Source organism: Salvelinus fontinalis, chromosome 1 (genome assembly GCF_029448725.1).
Source record: "Salvelinus fontinalis isolate EN_2023a chromosome 1, ASM2944872v1, whole genome shotgun sequence".
Lineage (NCBI taxonomy): Eukaryota > Metazoa > Chordata > Actinopteri > Salmoniformes > Salmonidae > Salvelinus > Salvelinus fontinalis.
This window is the reverse complement of record NC_074665.1, coordinates 28,971,781-28,988,733: the sequence shown is the minus strand read 5'-3', so window position 1 is coordinate 28,988,733 and position 16,953 is coordinate 28,971,781. Positions and strand designations below refer to the sequence as shown.

The 16,953-nt window shown below is 44.9% G+C and overlaps 1 protein-coding gene across 3 annotated transcripts in view; it reads right to left on the bottom strand.

Annotated features, from left to right (window-relative positions):
- LOC129852511 (tight junction-associated protein 1-like) overlaps positions 1-16,953 on the bottom strand; it is a 147,735-nt gene that overhangs the window by 46,046 nt on the left and 84,736 nt on the right. The window contains exons 4-5 of one of the 3 annotated variants that reach the window (XM_055918277.1): positions 14,607-14,801; positions 10,715-10,743 (exon numbers count right to left, since the gene is read on the bottom strand). In XM_055918277.1, the coding sequence (XP_055774252.1) occupies positions 10,715-10,743; positions 14,607-14,759 (182 nt within the window). In that variant the 5' untranslated portion in view covers positions 14,760-14,801. The remainder of the gene's footprint in view (positions 1-10,714; positions 10,744-14,606; positions 14,802-16,953) is intronic. The other 2 variants (XM_055918279.1, XM_055918280.1) reach the window with 2 other exon arrangements.

Genomic DNA, 16,953 nt, shown 5'->3' with positions numbered 1-16,953 from the left:
CGGCCTGTGTCTTGGGTGATTGCCTGACTTTGCCCAGGTCCCTTTGTCCTAGTGTGTCTGTGGATTTAATGGGAGATACTGTCAGGATGCTGGGGGGACGGGAGGGGACGGAGCAGCTGACATGGGACAGGACACATCTGCTATCTGCCACAACCCAATGTCCCCAATCCTGTCACCACACAGCGCATCACACCACGCAGCATCCAGCCACACACTCACTGCTGGCTGCACACGTCTATTAAAACCACAGTTCTCTCAGAGTCTGTCCAATCTGGCTCAGATGCATGACAGCGGTTAAAACAAGACCACATGTTTTTTTCAACACGTCACTGACACATCCAACCAGCAACAACAGATAGCTCAATAAAAAGCACAAAGAAAGCAGGGAGAAAGGAGGAGAGAGGAGGACATGCAGATACGGCCAGCTAGTTAGCAGCAGAAAGCTCATAACTACCGTCCACTGACGTACGTTTCGGCTGTGACTTCCAGTAGGCTCAGATTAGGTTGTGAGAGCCAGGCAATTGATTAGGCAGACCACATCAGCAGCATCCAGGTGCGTTACCCTGTGACAGGGTGTGATTGGGTGTGACCGTGTGGAATCAAATTAGCCCTCACACCGCTGTCTGCTCCGCCGTGCTGCGTCTGCAAAGATCAATTGGACTTTTTCCACACCTAACAGCTTGCGGACACTAAATCTTTAAAATCGACGTGAGGTCCCATCCTGACACTCCCAGAGCCAGAGGGTAGTCCTCTTCACTAAGTCTACTGCTTAAGAGAGGGGAAGGAACGCACACGCATGCAGACACGCATGCCAACCAGAACGGCTCAAGAAAAGAGAACATCAATGATTTATGCTATGTTCTGGTTGGTGGGGGGGGCGACCAATGTTTTACTCTATAAATATACACAGGATTTCACGCTTTCTTCTGGGCTCTTTCAGGGCACAGGTTTGAGTAACAGGCAGAAAATTGGTATTTGACACAGTCTGTGGGTATTACCCAGTACCTTCAGTCCTTTTGTAAATAACCCATCAGTTAGTAAATTCTGCAGACTGGTAGGAAATGTAATTGACATCCAACAAATCCAAAAGTGAAAGTCCACATTTACAATGTAAACAATACCTTTCCAGGAGTAAAAAAAACAAACAACGCTTTTGATGACTTAACGATACAGAGATCAGATAAGGGAGGTGGAATTGTGATTTCTAATACCAACATGTATATCGAAAAATTTGTATGTTGGATGATTAAAAATATGTTACAAGAAACAGATTTGAGTAATAAAGTCCTCGTTAAATGACTACAAAAATAAATGGTTGACAGAACAGGAATTTAAATATCTTTGTCCCAAACCCTACAGTTTAGACACAAATCAACCACAGACCCTCCATTAAGACCTATCGTTTCAGGTACTGGCTCCCAAACAGAAAGTGTCTCGTTATGTGGACTTACACATTTATCCATTAGTCAAACAGTTGCTCTTGATGTCTCATAGCTATATACTGTGGCAGCTCATGGGAGAGGTGACACTCACAATAAAATAAGACAGCGGGAGACCCGTTGCTTTAGGATCTGGGGGGCTGCAGTTGCTTCATGGGCCCAGCAGGTAGTGACTGGCCGTCGGCAAAGACTCGTTTCCCAGGCAGCTCCAGGCCAGGTGTCCCTTCTGGCCACAGTTGTAACACCTTCTCTGGCTCCCGCTAACAAGCAGCCGCCACCGCCTCGGGAGTGATCTGGGTTCAGTAATAGGAGGCCGTCTTGAAGCGGGGCTCAAATAGGTGTCTCCCTTTCTACCACGTGTTGGTTCGGCCTTGACTTCAGGCCTACTGGGCTCTGGCCTTCGCAAACACCTCTACAGTAACCTGGTGATTTTCTATTAAAAGCAAGCAGGGCATCAACTAACGGGGGTTGCTCTGGGCAGCATGGCGCTTTGCAACAGGTGGGGATGATACATTTGTCTATTACCAGTCGATCTATAGCTGATGGCCCGTCCCACGTGGTAAGCCAACTTCTAGTTAATCTAACCGGCGCGGCTATTTGAGGTCTTACCGGGGCGTGGCCATCATAGGCCCAGGAGTGGAATGGTTGTGCCTATAATGGGCCAAGATGGCAGTTTTCAGAGCAGCATAGTTGTCGACATCAGCCCGTGCCAAGTCCCTACAGGCCTTCTGGGCTTCTCCAGTCAGAAAGGGGCCACTGACAGCCAAGTCCTCCTAGGGACATCGCTCTTTCTCTGTGGTGCGCTCAAAAACCTCTAGCTAAACTTCAATGTCATCTTCAGCAATTAGCTTGGCGAGGATCTTGACTGGTTCCGTCATTCGATTCGGCCAAACCATGGCTTGGCTAAGCTGTGTGAAGGCCTCCTGAAGGGCAAGGAGGCTTTGGGCTTGCACCAGCTGAGTTACAGTGTCTTCCATGAATCACCAGACCCAGTTGGTGCCTGTAGAGCTGTCCATGGTGCCGACTCACCTTGGCCTCTCGAGCCCTCTGGAGCTGACCAAGGTCCTGCTCCTTCCTTTGTAGAGGCCTGCTGGCCCCTGGTTTTCCATAACACGAATATTGCGAATGATAAGGCCCTCAAATTCTTCCTCTCCAACCGCTTAAGCAATGTGCCTACAAATTACATAATTGAGCTTGTACAACTAATGCTTACTAAAAACTATTTTCTATTTGAAAAATATCACTACCTAGAGACTTTAGAAACAGCAACGGGAACTCCATTAGCTTCCAACTACGCAAATCAATCTTGGGAAAATTCGAATAGGATTTTATTCATGAAAATAATCCTTACAAAGATCATGTTAATAAATATTGGACCCGATATACAGAAGATTGCTTTATGATCTGGACAGGTTCCGACATTAAAATGTACTTCTTAACTACAATCAAACAATTTCCTTCACTATGGAAAATAGCATTAACTATAGATTTCTTAGATATAGATTGTCCCTTTTGTAACAAGTACTACAGTTTACAGAAAACCTGCAGATAGTTATCGCCCTCTCCTTGAGCATTTTCACTTGAGAGGATACCCTGATGCCTGGCTTGATAAAGCTCAAAACACAAGTTTAAACAGAAACCAGTTACTTAATAAATAACAAAAACAGAATCAAGTTTTCTGTAAACTATATACTTACTTTCAATGATAGCCGTAATGGCATCAAGTGTATTGTCAATAAACATTGACACAGACTCCTATTTAAATTCTTCCTTCCAGAATCCACCTTTATTCACCTTATTTTAAATGGTCAAGAAATCTAACATACACTACCGTTCAAAAGTTTGGGGTCACTTAGAAATGTCCTTGAAAGAAAAGCACATTTTTTGTCCATTAAAATAACATCACATTGATCAGAAATACTGTGTAGACATTGTTTATGTTGTACATGACTATTGTAGCTGGAAACGGCTGATTTCTAATGGAATATCTACATAGGCGTACAGAGGCCCATTATCAGCAACCATCACTTACTCCTGTATTCCAATGGCACATTGTGTTAGCTAATCCAAGTTTATCATTTTAAAAGTCTAATTGATCATTAGAAAACACTTTTGCAATTATGTTAGCACAGCTGAAAACTGTTCTTCTGATTAAAGAAGCAATAAAACTGGCCTTCTTTTGACTAGTTGAGGATCTGGAGCATCAGCATTTGTGGGTTCGATTACAGGCTCAAAATGTCTAGAAATAAAGAACTTTAATGAAACTCGTCAGTCTATTCTTGTTCTGAAAAATGAAGGCTATTCCATGTGAGAAATTGCCAAGACACTGAAGATCTCGTACATAGCTGTGTACTATTTCCTTCACAGAACAGCACAAACTGGCCCTAACCAGAATAGAAAGAGGAGCGGGAGGCCCCGGTGCACAACTGAGCAAGTACATTAGAGTGTCTAGTTTGAGAAACAGACGCCTCACAAGTCCTCAATTGGCAGCTTCATTAAATAGTACCCGCAAAACACCAGTCTCAACGTCAACAGTGAAGAGGCGACCCCGGGATGCTGGCCTTCTAGGCAGAATTCCTCTGTCCAGTGTCTGTTCTTCAGCCCATCTTAATATTTTCCTTTTTATAGGCCAGTCTGAGATATGGCTTTTTCTTTGCAACTGTACTTTGTGGTGGGCTGGCTCATGAATTGATATGATGTAATTAGGTGAGCAAACACCGGGGGCGGTAATGATTTAAATTGCCCTTTGTGCCAACTCCCATACCCTATAACTCTATTTCTTTGTGACTCATTTCTATACAGGTAGACCAGAAAAGCCACATCCCTGATTGGCAGATGAATGGCAACCGTGATCAGAAGGACCTGCTGCTCATCTGTTGTTCTTTACAAATGCTGTTTTGAATTAAAATAAAATTGTACCTACACACTAAAGGCTGTAAAGCCGAAACGTCTGTGTATGCTATCCCTGTTGCAGTGAAAATAATGAAACGCATAGAATAAGCTTTATGCGACATCTTGAGCGCAAACCCTTTTAATTTGTCTGAATTCGCAGGTTTTACGCAACAGCCAAACTTCTGGGCGAGCGCGATTGTTCTCTTTTGATTAGGTAATACCCTGTAATCCTGTACAAGTTTGCTTGAGATAAGTATGTGTGCTTATCTTAGGCCAGTAACAGAAAGGTTGCTAGTTCAAATCCCAGAGTCGACTAGGTGAAAAATCTGTCGATTTACAAGGCACGTAACCCCGATTGCACCAGGGTCAGCGTCAATGACGGCAACATTTTAATTTTACAACGCACAGGTTACAAATATAAGCGCCTCCTATTTGACCTTTGACCTTTATAAGAAGCTAAGCTTTCTGCTGTAATTGTAAGAATTGAGGAAAAATGTAGATGCATTTTATGGTACAATACAAGATTTGCACAGAACTCAACTCCTGCCAACTAATGCACAGTGTGTATATAAAAGCAAGGTATCAGGAACTTTGGCTCTAACCTGGATGATTTACAACAGCAAAGCAAAATGAGCATGTCACAGCATAAAAGGGTCTTGCCATTTCAGACAACCTAGCACCCGAGTCCACAGTGGTTGGGATACTTTTTTGGCTGTTACAAACAGCTCTAACAGCCTTGCACACTGAGATGCTCCACAGGAGCCAACAAAGAGGTGGAGGAGAGTGGCAAAGGCACATTGGGGAAATAACTGCGATAAGAGAAAACAGAGATTCAAAAGCTTTCAGAAAGTAATTTGATAGACTGAGATTGTAAGATGTTCTCAGAGGCCAGTTTATTTTTTATTTTTTACAAGCATTAAACTTTGTCCTTGTGATCAGAGAGGTAGGCGTGTGCATCATAGTGAGCTGAAAAAATGTGAAATGCTATCAAAAATGGAACAAAAAAAACAACATTTGCAATAGGCCTACAGCGAAACACCCAACAGCAACGCTTAGGATGGCCAACAGAACGACAGCCATCGCTAGGCCTCTGATGTCTATTTCCCTGACTGCTTCATGGCAACAACATCGTCAGTCATCTCATCACTGTCACTTCTTATCTGTCTTTCATAGGCCCCTTATCCCATGGTAGTCACAACTTGACACTGAGTGACAGAATACAACAGGTACACGTCTTCGAGATAAAGGCTGGAAGGATGCATTTGTGTGTTATGTCTAGTCAACCAAACAGAAAATAAGACCCGGCATATGGAAAGAGAGGTAAACAAAGCGCCTCTAATTAAAATAAGCATGGTTGAGCATGGCTGGTCGAGAGGCAGAGGCCGTTTAAAACTCGGAGGCACAACAAGGTTCCAGCGGAGAATGGGAAACAATTCCTGGCCGAGCTGGACTTTTCTGACCTGTTCCCCATTCGGAGGGGTATGATGGAAGGAGGGAGAGAGAGGAGGAAGATCTGTCTGTCAATCGACGTGTCGGTAATCCCATTCATCTGAGAAACACATGTTGGGAGATTTGCTCCTCACAGTCCTCTGCAGCATATGCAGTAGACCAACAGCCAAGATTCAGCATGACAAAACCGCTCTACTACTGGGGAGACAGAACAAGCTCTAGCCTCTGTAGAGGCTTGGTGCCTTGAGGAATTCCAGGGCAAGAGTGGGCAACTGGGCGGTACTCATTACTAGCAGCACTCAGCTCAGGTCCGGTTGTATTCAGTCAGACACAGGTCATCTCCCACAGAATTATTCAACATCCCACACGAGCACAGGGGCATCTAGGCCAATCGATCATGTTGCCTGTGTGCCACAAAGCAGCTTACCAGCATTTCCCACCACAGGGAAGAGAGAGGGAGGGAGGATCCAACAGCCACTACGTCAGCGGAAATTCATTAAGCATTGCGGTCTGATGCCCATACGTGTGGATAGTGGCCTGACAACATTTACCCTAGCGCGCACGTCACAGCTTGTTCACTGACACCAAAGGGCACTTCACGTGTAGCGTACCACAGAGACAGAGACTGCGCTAGACTTCACTATGAGAGGATAAGATGAAACTTCAAAAACACAGGCACTGTCACACACACACACTTGATAGATTTAGTAGTAATTAGCTGAGTATAGGGATTCCTGTGGGAGAGGAAGTGGAGCGGAGGAGGACAGGAGGACTGATGGAGGTGAGAGTGCCATCTGTATCTAGAACTAGTGGTCGGTCTCTGCTTTGACTCATCATTAGCTGTGTGGCAGCAGCAGGTGTGTGCTTTCACAGCCTGGACTGCCGAGGCTCTCAGGGAGGTCCGGCAGGGAGATGGCACTGATCACACAGATTCACTCTGAGCCCAGTCTGGGGAGGGAGGAGGAGAGGGAGGAGGGCGGTGTGGTTGACAGATGTTGGCGCTAACAGCAACCTGCTCCTCTTCCATTCGCCCACCTGTGCAGCGCCCATCCGACCACACCGCAGGGCCTAGTCATCATCGCACCAGATGGGATCTCCCATATCTCTATGAACCCTCCCTCCCCTCCCCCTCAGTGCTACTGACGCAGAGGCTGGGTGTCTGAGGGCGTATTCACACTTGGTCTCTTTCAGCCAATTTTTGTGAACTCGGTGCGATTCGCTTATTTTTTTGTGCAGCGTGAAGACTCCAAAAGGAACTCAGACCCTTCAAAAGAGCCCACGAAGCAAACCGAACTGAGACCATCTCGAGAGTTCGTTTCACTTGAATTCCATGGTCCGGTTCCCTATTTTTTAGGCAAAGTGAACACAAAGCTCCGCAGGTTCCCTTGTCATTTTTCCCGCATACACACTAGATTACTGCAACACCATTTCCCCTGCCATAACCCTTTACATCGGTCCCACAAAAGAGAGAAGATGATATGCAGGGTCGTATTCATTATTCAAATTCTGTTGCGAAGCATTTCTTAAACGGAAGAAACCTACCTGAATTTGTCCAATAGAAACTCTTGTTTTAGTTCACTGTTTGGCCAATGATTACACCCCATGTTCGCTGAAAAAAACTTGTGCTATTTTGGGTTATTGATTAGCGATTGTCAAGGATGCACAGAAAGTAATTTTTTTAAAGTTTTTAGTTCAGATTATTTGTTTGCAATATGTGATCTATAGGCTAAGAGCTTCATAAACCGTTTATTTGATTGTGGGATTTAAATAGTGTGAGAAGACACTAACATATTTGGTGAAAATCACAGCATTGGGTACAAAATCATTTCTAGCTCTTAAAGGGGCCTACAATGGGTGTACAATTTTCAATTACAGCATTATTTAATCAGTGGTTATTCTTATGCTATTTATTCTGTTACCAATCATATTTACAATTTTAATAGTATTTTCTGATTATAAATATTATGTCTCATCTTTTAACTAAATGCAATATATTTGCTATGCATTTGGAAAGTATTCAGACCCCTGGACTTTTTCAATATTTTGTTGCGTTACAGCCTTATTCTAAAATGTATTACATTTTTATTTCCTTATCAATCTAGACACAATGCCCCATAATGACGAAGCAAAGACGGGTTTATAGATTAATAAAAAAATAAAAATGAAATATGGCATTTACAGTCAAATATGGCATTTACCAGTCAAATGTTTAGACACACCTACCTAAGGGGTTTCCTTTATTTTCACTATTTTCTACATTGTATATAATACAATATAATAATAATAATAATACCAAGAGTGTGCAAAGCTGTCAAGGCAAAGGGTGGCAACTTTGAAGAATCTCAAATATAAAACATATCTTGATTTGTGACACACTTTTTTGATTACTACATGATTCTATAAGTGTTATTTCATAGTTTTGATGTCTTCACTACTTTCCTATAAATGTAGAAAATAGTTAAATTAAAGTAAAACCGCAGGTGTGCCAACACCTGTATTTGGGGAGTCTCTCATATTCTTCTATGCAGATCCCCTCAAGCTCGGTCTGGTTGGATGGGGAGTGTTGTTGCACAGCTATTTTTAGGTCTCTCCAGAGATGTTCAAATCGGGTTCAAGTCCGGGCTCTGGCTGGGCCACTCAAGGACATTGAGACTTGTCCCGAAGCCACTCCTGCATTGTCTTGGCTGCGTGCTTAGGGTCGTTGTTCTGTTGGAAGGTGAACCTTCGCCCCATTATGAGGTCCTGAGCACTCTGGAGCAGGTTTTGATCAAGGATCTCTCTGTACTTTGCTCCGTTCATCTCTCCCTCGATCCTGTTATGTCTCCCAGTCCCTGCTGCTGAAAAACATCCCCACAGCATGATGCTGCCACCACCATGCTTCACCATAGCGATGGTGCCAGGTTTCCTCCAGATGTGACGCTTGGCATTCAGGCCAAAGAGTTCAATCTTGGTTCCATCAGACCAAAGAATCTTGTTTCTCATGGTCAGAGTCATTAAGGTGCCTTTTTTCAAACGCCAAGCAGGCTGTCATGTGCCTTTTACTGAGGAGTGGCTTCCGTCTGGCCCCTCTACCATAAAGGCCTGATTATTGGAGTGCTGCAGAGATGGCTGTCCTTCTGGAAGGTTCTCCCATCTCCACAGAGGAACTCTGGAGCTCTGTCAGAGTGACCATCGGGTTCTTGGTCACCTCCTTGACCAAGGCCATTCTTCCCCAATTGCGCAGTTTGGTCAGGCGGCCAGCTCTAAGAAGAGTCTTGTTGGTTCCAAACTTCTTCTACTTGAGAATGATGGAGGCCACTGTGTTCTTGGGACCTTCAATGCTGCAGAAATGTTTTGGTATCTTTCCCCAGATATGTGCTTTCGACACAATCCTGTCTCTGAGCTCTATGCACAATTACTTCGACCTTATGGCTTGGTTTTTGCTCTGATATGCACCGTCAACTGCGGGACCTTATATAGACAGGTCTGTGCCTTTCCAAATCATGTCCAATCAATTTAATTTACCACAGGTGGACTCCGAGTTGTAGAAACATCTCAAGGATGATCAATGGAAACAGGATACACCAGAGCTCAATTTCGAGTCTCATAGCAAAGGGTCTGAATAGTTAAGTAAATAAGCTATCTGTTTTTATTTTTAATACATTTGCAAACATTTCTAAAGACCTTTTTTCGCTTTGTCATTATGGGGTATTGTGTTTAGATTGATGATGAAAACAACATATTTAATACATTTTAGAATAAGGCTGTAACATAAATTAAAAAGTCAAGGGGTCTGAACACTTTCCGAATGCACTGTAAGTAGGTATATTTAGCTGTCCCATAACACATTCTGATGGAATGGCTTGTCCTGCACTTCATAAAAACCCACAGTACATTGAGTGAATGTTGGAAAAAGATCTTGGTTCCTCTCTAAACATAGCAATGTGAATGCAAAGAGGACTCGGACCACAAAATAGGTGAAGTGAACTGGCAAAAGAGTCGTGTCCTCTTATAAAGGCAAGGGCAGTGTGAATACAAGGACTTTAGTTATTTAGCTTATTTTTTACCCCCCTTTCTCCCCAATTTCGATCGTGTCTCATCGCTGCAACTCCCCAACGGGCTGAGGAGAGGCGAAGGGGGGAGTCATGAGTCCTCCAAAACAATTACCCTTAACACCCGCCAGCTTAACCCGGCAGCCAGTCCGCACCAATGTGTCAGAGGAAACACCATTCAACTAGCGTCAGCCTATAGGCGCCTGGCCTGCCACAAGGAGTCGCTAGGGCACGGTGAGCCAAGTATAGCCCCCCCCGGCCAAACCCTCCCCTAACCCGGTCGACGATGGGCCAATTGTGCGGCGTCCTATGGGACTCCCGGCCACGGCCAGTTGTGACACAGCCCGGGAATGAACCTGGGTCTGTAGTAACGCCTCTAGCCCTGCGGCATTACTACAGTGCCTTAGACCGCTGCGCCACTCGGAAGGCCCAACCCAGAGTTCACTTTAAAGAGGACTGGGATCGGCTGTTTTAAAGAGTACTACATGTAAAAGTAGCCTGCCAGGCTCCCTCTCCCCAGGAAGCGTCTCGACCGGAGCAGCTGGGGGGTTCCAGTGAACGGGTGGCCATGGTTCAGTGCCAACCTGGCTGTCCACTATAAGCAGCCTATCTACCCACTGCCAATCAGGTCATGCCACCCAGGGCTACAGCTTCCCACACAGTAAAGATTGAGTTATACAGTACATTGTAGAGGTGTCAACACTGGGCTCAAAGTGAGGCAGGCAAATAGACACAGAAACCCATCGCCAAAGAACCATTCCAAGACATGCATAAGTTCACTTTTTTCTGTTTCATTAAACTAAGTCAAATGTGGGTATTTTCAATCCTGTGGCTGAAGCATTTCACAGAAAATACAACATATATTTATCAAGGTAAGCATGAGGATATAAAATAACCACTTACTTGATCCTGTCTGCATCTGATAAGGAGTCCTGCAACAACAGAAACATCCCATTAAATTTGGCCATTGTGGATATGTTTGCAACAAAAGAGATTTTGCTGGACTGGCTGTCATTTCCTGAGAATAAAGCATTGTCAAGAAAAGAAAAAAACACACAAAATCTCAGCTGCCCTGGCAAACTGTGCCATATGGGGGAAACATTGGTAATTACTTTTAAAAAGGCTATCTACAACCTTGAGGCATTGAGCGAGACCGGCAGTGAGCAGACCTTGGAAAAAGCTGAGATGCACTCTGACAACAATCCACAATGTCAACAATCACTGGCTTTCAAGGTAGAACTTGAAGCATAAATTGTACACAGGTTCTATGTTTATAATAAAGAATTTTGCACTGCACAGATTCCTTGGTAGCCACAGTGTTAGCCACATTTCTGTTGAAGCCAAAGGGTTAGAGATGAGCAGCCAGGGCAGAATTTTAAATTGTGTCTCTCTTAGCTGCATAGGTCAATACGTACACGCCTCATGGAGCTATGAAATCAATTTGACAGCCCCTGTCATTCTGCCAACTAAAAAAGCCATCAGTTTACACAGAGGGTCCATCTGCACATCTACAGCACTTAAGAGGCTAGTTATCAGCATTATATTTAAAAATATGGTAGTCTCATCTCTGTAGGATAATTGCACTTTAATAATTAAGAATAATTGTTACAGGCATAATTAAAAAAAACATTTGGTCCCCACACCTTGTTATTCGATTTTCATCATTGCAGAACCAATTATATTTTTGTAAACTTAAATTGACTATTTTAAATTTAGAAAATAAAGACAAACTGCATGGACAAAATGTTGGCACCCTGGAGCTAGTACTTGGTTGCACAGCCTTTGGCCAAGATAACAGCAGACCAACTCTACTTTCTACTAGCCATCTTTGAGCTTGCTGCACCTTTCTACTGGCAATTTTGCAGATTTTTAGCAGCAAATTGGTCTAGTTCTTCAATGTTTGAGGTGTGCCCTCCACCAACTGCTGTTTTCAGCTCTTGCCATAGGTTATGGATGTGATTCAGATCTGGACTCTTTGCTGGCCACTCCAACAGTCCAGCATCTCTTTTTGTACCATTCCTGGGTGCTTTTTGATGTGTGTTTGGGGTCGTTGGCTTGGTGCAAGACCCAAAACCATCCATGGAGACCCAGTTTTTGGACACTGGGTTGAACACAGGACCCCAAAACACATGATCTGCTGGTTTCATGTCTTGCACACGTTAAAAGGCACCCACTACCAGAGGCAGCAAAGCAATGCCACAGCCTTATCGAACCTCCCCCATGCTTGATTGTAGGGAGGGTGTTTTTCTTAAATTGAAAGCTTAATTTAGTCGTCAGTAAACACAGCGCTGATCTCTACAGCCAAAGAACTTGAATTTAGTTGAATTGGTCCATAGAACATTTCCCCCAGGATTTAGGCTGGTTTAGGTGGGTTTCATGCATCAAATCGGTCTTTCTTGTGTCTCCTTCCACAGTGGGGTCTTCCTATGTTAACCAACAACCAAATGAAGCATTCAAAGAAATGAACACCCTCCCTAAAATCAAACATGAGGGAGGTTCGACAATGCTGTGGGGTTGCTTTGCTGCCTCTGGTACTGTGGGCCTTGAATGTGTGCAAGACATCATGAAATCAGCCAATTATGAAGGTGTTTGAGTGTAATGTTCAACCTAGTGTCCAAAAGCTGTCTGTTGAAGGTTGTGGGTCTTCCAGCAGGACAACTCCAAAGAAACATCAAAAGCACACTGGAATAGTTCAATAAAAAACATTGGACTGTTCTGGAGTGGCCAGAGGAGAGTCCATAACCTATGGCGAGAGCTGAAAACAGCAGTTTGTGGAGGGTACCCCTCCAACATTGAAGAATTAGAGCAGTTGCTGCAGAAAAGTGGGCAAAATTGTCAGTAGAAAGGTCCAGCAAGCTCATTGGTGACTCCAAGAAGCATTTGTTGGCAAAAAGCTGTGAAACCATGTACTAGCTCCGGGTTACAAAAATGTATCTAACTGTCTTAATTTAACAAAAATAAAATTGGTTCTGCAATGTTGACAATCAAATAGCAAGATGAGAACAAACTTTTCCATTTCTAATTATTTTAGGGAAAAAAATTGATTTATTTTTATTTTTAAGAAAAGTGCAAGTGTCAATATATTTGTCTGCAACTGTAGCTACAGCAGAATACCGTGCAATAAAATAAAGATATCTAAAAGTAAAATGATAGACTCACATGACACAGCTGCACAAGACTGAACTTTTCAGTTTGAATTGAACTAGAACGCTGGCTAGTGAATGCCACTTGAACGCTCTTTCAAGCCATCTAGGGAGATGACTTACCTTCAGTTAATGGCGAATGTCATTTCTATTTATAATATAACGAGAGTTGTAGCTAAGCAACTCGCAGGTTGAATCATCTCTCGACACAATACACAGAAATTGGTTGAGAAGGCTTCCAATTATTTTTCTGGAAGGTGTACAACAATGAACGGGGGAAAGAAGGAGAAATTCTCCTCACATACCTTGATCTGTGATAAAATTGAAAAAGAGCTGTGTTGTGATACAGTTGTCACTTGTTCCCTCTCAGAGTGAGGAGGCTGGGGCATGTATTTAGCTGTGGGTCTACTCATAGTGTCTTTGTGCTGTGTCCTGGTCTCCAGCTGAGAGGGCTGGTGCTGTTGTTGCTGGTGATGGTCCCCTTGCCGACTCTTGTCCTCCCAATCAGTCTCACTGCTGCGTCGGGAGCTGGAGTCCCCTCCACCCCCCACATGACTGTAGATGGGCCCCTCCGATTTGGGCCTTGCTCCCTCTCGATGGGGGTCTGCCCTGAGAGGGTCTGCCCTACGCTTCTTTCCATCCTGGTCGGTGCTGTCCTTCCTAAGGGGGATGCGCCAGGTCTTGGGCTGGCCCTCTTTGTCCTTCCTGGAAGGCCTGTCCCTGTTCAGCGCCGAGGACCACTCGTCCCACGGCCGGCTCTTCTCAGACTTCCTCTCGGCTCCTCGCTTCTTCACTTCAGGAGTCTGGGGGGCATTCTGTGCCTGGTACTGGTTACCCTTAGCTGGTCTTGGGGCCTCTTTCTTTTTTCCACCCAGCATCTGCATTCTGGCAGGGCAGATGACCCTAGTGGTGACATCATTCAGGAAGTTGGAGAATTTCAGCTTATTTTCCAGAAACTGTATCTTTCTCTCTGAGGGCGCTGAGCTGGATGAAGTGGAAGATGGGGAAACCTGTCTGATAGAAGAGGTCTTGCACAGATTCTTCCTCTCAGTCTCCCTGTCCAGAGACTTGCTCTCGGGTTTCCGGCCACGGCTCTGGCCCAACATTTCAACAGACTTGGACTTCCTGAGGTCTGAGAAGTGGGCGCCCAGCTGGTTGGGCTGCTTTAGGATCCCCTTAGGAGGGAGGGCCGGTCTCTGGAAGGATGTCTGCTGGTGGTGCTGACCACCTCTGGGCACCAGGATCTCTGCATTGTCCTTGAAGGCCAGCGAGCGCTCCATGCTACGACTGGACTGGGCTATGGAGGTGGAGTGGCCACCTCGCTGGGAGTCCTCTGAGCTGAGGTCCTCGTCTCCAGATAGGGCGAGTAAGCCCTCACTGTGGCTCAAGAAGTGGCTCATCCCCTGTAGATCCCTGGCTGTCTGGTTGGCAGTGACGCCCACAGTGATGCCTCCATGGCTGAAGATGCGGGGTGGGGGCAGGACGGTAAGCTCCAGGCTGGACAGGCTGGAGACGTCCAGTTCGCTGTCCGAGAGCAGAGACCAGGAGGGGGAGAATATATTGCGGCCCTCAGGACTAACTGGGCATTTCGGGTAGGGGTCTGTGAACCTTGATCGCTTAAAACCTGGGGTATGGTTTGGAATGCGAATTACCTGGCAGGGGTCAGGCAGGTTGGGGCCAGCGGTGTGGACAGGCGGCGTGCTCCCACTAAGGTCCTCTCGAAACAAGGGCAGGCTGTTGCGTGTCTCGCGGTGCTGAGGCGGAGCCTTGCGGTACGGCTTCCTGGCCGGGGCAGCGCTCGTCATCCTTGGCGCTCAGCGTCCGTCTGTCTGTCCGTTCTGTTATTCCTGCCAGGAGACAAGCATTAGATGCGGTGGAAGTAGCAGCAGCCCTGAGTCCTGCTCTGTGCAAAAAGACAGCTGTAAAGGTCTGTGTCCAGTTCCCCAGTCTTTCTCTCCCTCTCTCACACAACCATTCTCTCTCCCTGGCTCTCTACTCTGCCGCTCTCGCTCTCTCCTAAAGTGGCTGCAACGAAAAAGTGGTTTGAATCAATAGGGCTTTGAGAGCAGCAGCATTGGACAGTAAAGAAAGTGGCTGCCTGGTGCAGACTGTTAGTGGTGGAGAGTGGAGGGAGGGGTTTGGGATGCCACTTCAAATGAACATCATATACATGTCAATTTATGTGTTGTGATGTGGAGGGCTTTTAAAATATCTGCTCTCAGAATTCTGCCTGCAGAGTATGTGTGTATGTGCAATAGAAAGAGAGGAAAATCTGAGCATGCCCTCAAGCCTACGATTGATTACAAGCAGAAGTATGTTTCCAATAGAGGAACTCTTAAACTCCAGTCCACGGGCTGGCAGAATTGATTATAGTGGGCTAAGTTTAGAATGTGAAAACAAGCCACATTCGTTAGGGGGTGTGGATTCAGTTCCTCCCAAAATCTAAACCATGGACCACAAACACACACTGATGCAGCGGAAGGCACTTTTAGGAGCACAGGCACACCGACACCCGCCCTAGTGGTCATAAAGGACTAAAAAGCTTAAGCTGAACAAGAGAAGGACGCGTCACTATATCCATTCTGATTGATAACTTGGCTTCCGCTGAGTCACTCTATAGCCCTGTGGATCCAATTGCCAGTGAGTGGAGAAACACCATAGAGCTGCCTATGCTTCCTGCCAGCACAGACTAGGACACTGTAGTCCTCTCTATATCCATTATACATGTTGCTTATGCCAGCCTGATGCACTCATTGCAGTGTAAGCCATAGAAATCATTTTAAGAGGTTCAGATAGAAAAAAAGGTAGATTGAAGGACAACCATTTGTATCCCTGATGAGAGCATTCTGAAATAAATAATGATTAGGAAAACGTTATTGTGGAATATAGTAAGGTCTCAACTCCCTCTTCAGACTAACAGCGTGTTTTTACCAGACACGGCGCCAGCAAGAGAAGTACTGCCCCCATTAAGTTTCAGCGAGGGCACGCTGAGTAATGTGCAGGGGATTGTGGGAAGGTGAGCGGCGAGAACCCTACTAGCTGCAGAGCAGTAGAAAAAGTTGAGCTCTACTTTATGCAAATTTCACACAACCACCATTGCCAACTGAGGAGCAGATGTTTGCTTGATTGTCTTCCGTTCATGAAACATAGTTCTGGCTGTAATTTTTTTCCGGGCAAGCAAAAACAAAAAAAAGATGGAGGAAAGCCAATCATCGCTATGTCTTGTTTTCCAATTCTATATAATGTTGCGTTGCTAGAATACAGACAACATCAGAAGGTCAACGGCATGGAGTAAGACTGCAGAGAGGTAAAACATTATGGAGTCTAAAAGGAGGCCTGGGTAAGGCCAAAATGTCATATGCCAACTTTGATGAATTATTTCTCAATTATGCTTTTAGATACAAAATGTCAAACGTCAACAATCCTTCCTCCAAATGACCATTCAATTCATTACATTCTGTGAAAATCCCCCAAATCAGTATTTTGTTCTGTCCTGGTTTCATGCGCAATCACTCAGATGAGTCTTCTAAGTTAAAGCTCTGCCTGAAAAACACCATTATTATAACCCGACTAAGGCCACGTTTACGATATCTTATAAAAGGAAGTCAAACTTCAGCTCATCAGAGATGAAATCACCGATAGTGAATCTGAAGGTGACAGCCCTCAATTGGAACATGAACATTTTGGAATGCCATTTACCGGAAGACAGTATTTGAATGAGCCACAGGGGGTCTCTGGGTAAAATGTGTGCATGAGTTAATCAGCCTTGGAATGAATGATCAGACACAATTACAGCACTGAGCCAGTCAGGTAGAGGAACCGTGAGTGTATGTCTGAAATTACAGCACATCAAATGAAAGGATTCTGATTAAGCAATCAGAGCTAAAGGAGGATGACATCTCAATACTAGATTGCTAGCAGGTACAGCGGTATTTAGAACATAGAGTCAAATTGACTATACCACACTATAGCAAAGCCTAGTCACTGACATACTTTTGT